Raw genomic sequence first — 6,699 nt, forward strand, 5'->3', positions numbered from 1 at the left:
GTAATTTATTTTTTATTTAATAATATAATTTTTTATAAGGATAATAATTAAATATTCTGTTAGATTTTTTATATTTAAAATGAAGTGTTTATTTTGTATTTCACTATGTTTATCTGCTGTTAGTTACACGAATTCAAACATAAATCTTTAATAAGTTGTACTTATCCATAGTTTATTTATAATCTTGAATTTTAAGTAATATATATCAATAAACGATACTTCATGTATAAAAAATAATTTTTAATTAAATTTTTTTATCAAATGCTTTATAATATAGTATAGCTACAAACGAAGCTACGAGAACACCGAGAACCAATTTTAAATTTTAAATGATATATGGTATGAGAATCTTTGAGTAACATCTTCTTCACACATTTATACTACATTTTTTTTTCTAATTTACAGATTTTTTCAATTTTGTTGTATGATAAATATGTCATTGTCTAAAGGATATGACGATAAAAATAAAGATATAAATAGAAGTAAACATATTAGAGATAGATCAGAACTGATAGTTATCGTAGTTATCTACTTGTAACTCATCCAATTAGTGAGATTTACAGATTTCCATAAAAACCCCAATTAAAAATTAAGTATAAAATCCTCTAGAAAATAAAAGAAAACCCTAAATGGGAATCTAACTTTTGCCCCCATATCTTCTAAAAGGAAATTCACTCTAAAATTCATTTCCCTTTTCTTTCATGAAAATTCTTGTTTCTAAGATGGATATGAAGAAATCAAATGATTGGGAACACAAGAAGACTTCTTCCAAACCCTAGAATGCATCTTCAGAATCTCCTTTGCTTTCTCCTTCATCTTCATTCCACAATCTACCTGTAACACCAACAGAAGTTTTCTCACCGCCCCCAACTGCACCATCTCTTGTAGAACATGACTGTTGCCGGAGAACATCGCCACCGAGTACAATATCCTCACCGCTCTCTCGCTGCCCACCGCCGACATACGGAAGATCTTCTTTGAAACCACGGCTAAACCACCGCCATGTTTCAACAGATCCGCCCGTCCTTCCGCACACTGACAAAGGTGGTCCAAAACTATAATAGCCATCTCCGGGACTCTCTTTTCTGTACAATCCAGGAGGGTGTCGATCAACACCGGAACCGCCCCTGCCTCTGCCCCCTTTATCCTATTCCGCCCCCATGGACAAACGTTGATGAGCAGCTTCAGTGTTGCTTTTGTTGCCTTTTGGGAGATTTGATCAACCAAGATTCGTACTAACTCTTCGAAKAAYCGAGRRYTTAGCRACGTCACTTTCATCGGCTCCTCCGCCACCTCAAACATTGATTTAAGTAACATCACGGCGTAAGTACGTGATTCGAAACTGGTGGAGCGTTGCATCACGCTCGTCAACGTCTCCACGAAATCTCCAGTTAACAATGACTTCAGACCAGATGGTGATAGCTTAAGGTGGTAAAGAATGCTAAGCGCTTCATCAATCCCATCTGCACCGGAAACTTCTCCGGCCGGTGATGATGACGTAACGTTAATGTTATTGACGTTTCTTGAAATCATGGACGCTAGGTAATCAGCTGCTCCTACTGACTCCATCAACCGCCTGTTCTTCTCACTCTCCATAACAATCGTTTTCAATCTCTTCAAACTACTGATTTGCAACTTTGGAGACTTCGAATCTTTGAGGAGCTTTAGGATTTGAGTTTTGGAGATCGGAATCCGTGGCGTTGGGAATCTTTCGACACCCGAAGATGCGTTAAGGGTGCACCAAGATTGGATAAATCGTCGAAGGGTGTGGTTTGGAGTGAGCTCGATATCGACAACCACTTGTTTGGTTACTGGACAAACGTCATTCTTGTGAGAAAACAACCATTTCTCGATACTATCACGATCATATGTGATTCCGGTGGAGAGCGTTACAGGGTCTTTCATGATCTCCAACGAAATCGGGCACAGAAAAAAGGTGGGAACTTCGACAATATGATCATTTTCAAGATCACCCATTTTTGGATCTTGAAGAAAACCCTTGAATTTATAAGAAAAATGGATTAAAGGGTTGTTTGATTGTATATGAAAGTAGAGGTGAAAATTGGTTATGTTTGATGGCAAAGAGTAGAGAGGGGTTGGTTTTATATGAGTTTGAGAACAAATAAAGTTTGAAAAAAGAAAAGTCAACACGCATAAAATGTTTGACTTTGATTGAGAAGCTCTCAAGGTGTGTTTCATGAGTGTTTTTAGGGTGTGAAAGTATAAGACCTTCTTGGTTCCAAAATTTACACTTTCAACCCTTAAACTTTTAAGGATTTTTCATAAATCCAAGATTATAAAAACTAGATTACCAGAACATTTCCAACATATTCTTTCTTTAAAATACAGAAATTAAAACTAAAATCTCCAAAAAAAATTCTCATTTCCATCATATTCTCTATTTTGAAGATTACATAATTTATTATATTATCAAAATATTCGATGCAACTTATAAAATATTATTTTATTTTTATTTTAAATAATTTATTAGATATTAAATTTTTGAATTTTTCCTTTTTGTTGTGATAATGGAGGAAGTGGTGATGATAAGATGGAACTGGTTGTCTCCCTGTATCCACTGGTTATCTTTGACTTTTCTTTCTATAAAAGTCAACTTCTCTCTCTCTCTCTCTCACATAACTGCTGAAATTTTCAATTTAAAATTTTGGAGAAAATATAAAATAGAAATAAAATTCTCCAAATTAAAAATAATTTTTATTCTTTCTAATAAATGAAAAAATATTCAAATTAAATGTATAAAAATATAATATTTTTATAATTATATCGAAAATTCGTTGAAGATTGGAAAAAATATTGACTAGTGATTTAATCTTGATTTTGTACTTGATATCATTTTTTTATAAGTTCTACAAATTTAATATAAGTGGTACTTTTTTACAACTTACTATGAATTTATATTGTTTTATTGTATTATTGAAAACACTAACACACACACATACATATACATTTACATAAACACAAGTAATAAATGATCTTTACCCTTAAATACGCATTAGTATGAGATGGACCGAGATCAATCTTTGTATCAAGCGCGATTCATCGGTGGATTTAAGATAAAAGGTGATCAAGGGTCTAGATCACTTCTTACACTTAACTTAATTCTTATTCTTACACGATCCTTCACCTACATAAAAATATGTGTGTGTATATATATATATATATATATATATATTAAAGTATTTTTATTTATCTATTTTTATCATCATGACTGAAATTTTAATAAATTAATACATATAAAATGATTAAATGTATGTTAATAGAAAGAAAGGAAGAGAATATAGCAAGCATTAGATGCTGGGTAGCCCATATTGACCGACCACTTGCTTTTTCGTTAAAGAAGGTTTCGACTAATTGCTGATTTCGCCACCGTCGTACCATTCAACCAGTCATCGTCCACTACTAATATATAATCAATTAAATTTCATTTTCTATATTCTTTTTACACAATTTATTTTGGTTACGATTAATTTTATATTAAAAAAATAATTAAAAATAAACGAGTAACATCCCGATTTTCTAACCGACGTGAAATTTGGTTTTTGTGTAATGTCCAGAACCTCATGTAGCTACAATTGACTATATGCTTAACTACAGTTGTTTATATCAGATATTTTCATGTTTTAAATTTATTTTTTAGCTATTTCTCTTCATAAATTTTAAAAATATCACTACTTTCACAAATGACACTTCCGCAATTTATGAAGGGGTCAAAATGTAAAAAGAGTTTTTGAACAAGGTCCATAAATAGAGTACCAAATATGTAAATTAGATAAAGGGTCGCAAGTGGCACTTCTGCCACTTGTGGAAGTGGTGTGACCAATTTATAGATTTGGTCTCTTCACTTGCGGACCTAGTTCAGAAACTAATTTTTTTATACTTCAACTCCATCTTAAGTTGTGGAATTTCTACTTGTGGAGATATATTTAGCGACATTTTTGACATGTTATGAGAGATGAATTAGAAGTCTGCAAATGGTTAGTTTAATTAGTTTTTTCTATTTCTTTTAGTTTCAGAAACATACAATTGTGCTTTTTTCAGTCACTACACAAAATTAAGCTTATTGGACGCCCTAAACGTCGGCATCTTAACTAATAGAGTGTTTTATAGGACTTAATTTTATAAAACTTAAAAATTAAGTGTCATATATAAAAATGTTACAATAAGTTTATATGAATTCTTCTTGGACGTTGTTACAAGTTTTTAGGAATTTTTTTTTAAAAAAAAGTATCGTATTAACTACTTTATAGGACATTATTTGAAAAAATGTACTATAAAAAAAATTACAAGGCATTTTTCAAAAAATGTTTCCCTCAAATTATTTAATACAACAGTTTATTTTTAAAAATGTTCTAAAAAACTTGTTACAACATCCAAAAATGTTTTACAAGTTTATTATAATTAACATTTTTAGATATAACGCTTAAAATAAGTCATATGTATCTATTTGTTCGTTAAAAAGAAAATAAGAGAATAATTCTCGAAATAAAGTATAATTCGAAAAATCTCAAACTTTAGTGCTTAATATGTAAGGTTTTAAAACTACAAGGGGCCAAATGAAAATTATATTGAAAAAGATGCACTCCATAAGCCACACTTGGGGTATCTTTATATTTATCCCACATGTATTAATGACCAAATTGAGAGTTGTCATTTTTGAGCTTCTCCTCTTCCAAAAGTCAAACATTTTATCTTGGGTTGACTTTTTCTATTTTCCAAATTCATTTAATTTCCCCCCTTAAAACTCATATATAAACCAAACCCTAACCCTATATTCACCAAAACAAAAGCTCTCTACTTTCATATATAATCGAGAACTCTAATTTCTTCATCTTTTTTCCATATTATTCTCTGGGTTTTCTTCGAATTCTTGATTCGGAAATGGGTGATCTCGAAAATGAGGTTGAAGTTCCTCGATATTTCTTGTGCCCGATTTCACTTGAGATCATGAAGGATCCTGTAACGCTCTCTACCGGGATCACATATGATCATGACAGCATCGAGAAATGGTTGTTTTCTCAAAAGAATGACGTTTGTCCCGTGACGAAACAAGTCGTGGTTGATATCGAGCTCACCCCGAACCACACCCTTCGTCGTTTGATCCAATCTTGGTGCACCCTTAATGCATCATCTGGTGTCGAAAGGTTCCCGACGCCACGCCCTTCAACCTCCAGAACTGAAATCGTAAAACTCCTCAAGAGTTCGAAGTCTCCCCAGATGCAAATGAATAGTTTGAAGAGGTTGAAAACGATTGTTATGGAGAATGAAAAGAACAAACGGGTGATGAAATCAGTTGGAGCAGCTGATCACCTTGTTTCCATCTTAAACAACGTGACGTCATCCTCACCGGTAGGAGAAGTTTCTGGCGTGGACGGTTTAACCGCAGCCGACGAAGCGTTAACCATTCTTTACCATCTTCAGCTATCACAAACTGGTCTTAAATCCTTGTTTGGAAATACAGAAGATTTCGTCGAGACGTTGACGACCATGATGCAACGCGCCACCTGTTACGAGTCACGTGCCTACGCCGTCATGTTACTGAAATCGATGTTCGAGGTGGCGGAGCCAACGCAAATGACGGCGTTAAACCCTAGATTCTTCACGGAGTTGGTACAAATCCTGGTTGATCAAATCTCCGAAAAGGCAACAAAAGCAACATTGAAGCTGCTCATCAACGTCTGTCCATGGGGGCGGAATAGGATAAGAGGGGCGGAGGCAGGGGCGGTGCCGGTGTTGATCGACATCCTTCTCGACTGCCCGGAAAAACGAGTCTCCGAGATGGTTATCATGGTTTTGGAACAGATTTGTCGGTCTGCAGAAGGACGGGCAGATCTTCTGAAACATGGCGGTGGTTTAGCGGTGGTTTCCAAGAAGATCTTCCGTGTTTCATCAGAGGCGAGCGAGAGGGCGGTGAGGATATTGTATTCGGTGGCGATGTTTTCCGGCAACAGTCATGTTGTACAAGAGATGATGCAGTTGGGGGTGGTGGGGAAACTTCTGTTGGTGTTGCAGGTAGATTGCGGAAGCAAGATGAAGGAGAGAGCAAGGGAGATTCTAAAGATGCATTCTAGGGTTTGGAAGAAATCTTCTTGTATGCTCCATGATTCAGTTGATTCATATCCATCTTAGAAGAATTGAATGGGAATTCAGATCCAAAAACAATGGTGAATTTCAGTTCTTAAACAATATGAGGGTTCATAATTTATGGATCTGAATTTGGTTTTAGGGTTTGTAGTCAAACTGTTTAGGAGATATGGGGGCAAAAATTAGATCCCCTTTGTTAGGTTGTCTTGTCTAATTAATTAGGTTGTACAAGATTTATACATAACATTAACGAAATATAAATTTACTTAGATACGAAAATACTTGTTTTTATAAGTACTAAAAGGGTATTTGAGCAATGGGTATTAGAGTAATGCAGTAAAATACATCTCGATTTTAATATTTTGTTTTATTATTATTTTTGTCTCGGTCGATGTTATAATACGATTTTATGTGGTTTTGAGAAAACGATAATGTTTTTGTTTTTAAATGAAATATAAATGTAAAGATATATCATAAAATTTTTTAAAAAAATATTAATATTGGTATCAAGCTAGCTATTTAAAATTCTTTTTTTGTGTATTTCTTTAATTCATTTTTTTATTTTTGGTTTAATAATATAGTTTTTTATAAGGATAA

The 6,699-nt window shown here is 33.7% G+C and overlaps 2 protein-coding genes across 2 annotated transcripts; one reads left to right on the top strand and one right to left on the bottom strand.

Annotated features, from left to right (window-relative positions):
* Positions 1-498: 498 nt before the first annotated feature.
* LOC112503915 (E3 ubiquitin-protein ligase PUB22-like) lies at positions 499-2,016 on the bottom strand. Its single transcript, XM_025107889.1, has one exon. The coding sequence runs from the start codon at positions 1,975-1,977 to the stop codon at positions 718-720; it is 1,260 nt and encodes a 419-aa protein (XP_024963657.1). The 5' UTR covers positions 1,978-2,016; the 3' UTR covers positions 499-717.
* A 2,883-nt stretch (positions 2,017-4,899) lies between these two features.
* On the top strand, positions 4,900-6,147 carry LOC112503918 (E3 ubiquitin-protein ligase PUB23-like). The gene has a single exon (XM_025107891.1). It carries the CDS (start codon positions 4,900-4,902, stop codon positions 6,145-6,147), a length of 1,248 nt encoding a protein of 415 aa, XP_024963659.1.
* Positions 6,148-6,699: the final 552 nt, after the last annotated feature.

The sequence above is a fragment of the Cynara cardunculus genome, unplaced genomic scaffold, assembly GCF_001531365.2.
Source record: "Cynara cardunculus var. scolymus isolate 2C unplaced genomic scaffold, CcrdV1 Un_Scaffold_4126, whole genome shotgun sequence".
In the NCBI taxonomy this organism is placed as follows: domain Eukaryota; kingdom Viridiplantae; phylum Streptophyta; class Magnoliopsida; order Asterales; family Asteraceae; genus Cynara; species Cynara cardunculus.

Coding starts and splice junctions, on each gene's coding strand:
- LOC112503918 (XM_025107891.1), top strand. CDS start 4,900: ATGGGTGATCTCGAAAATGAGGTTGAAGTTCCTCGATATTTCTTGTGC.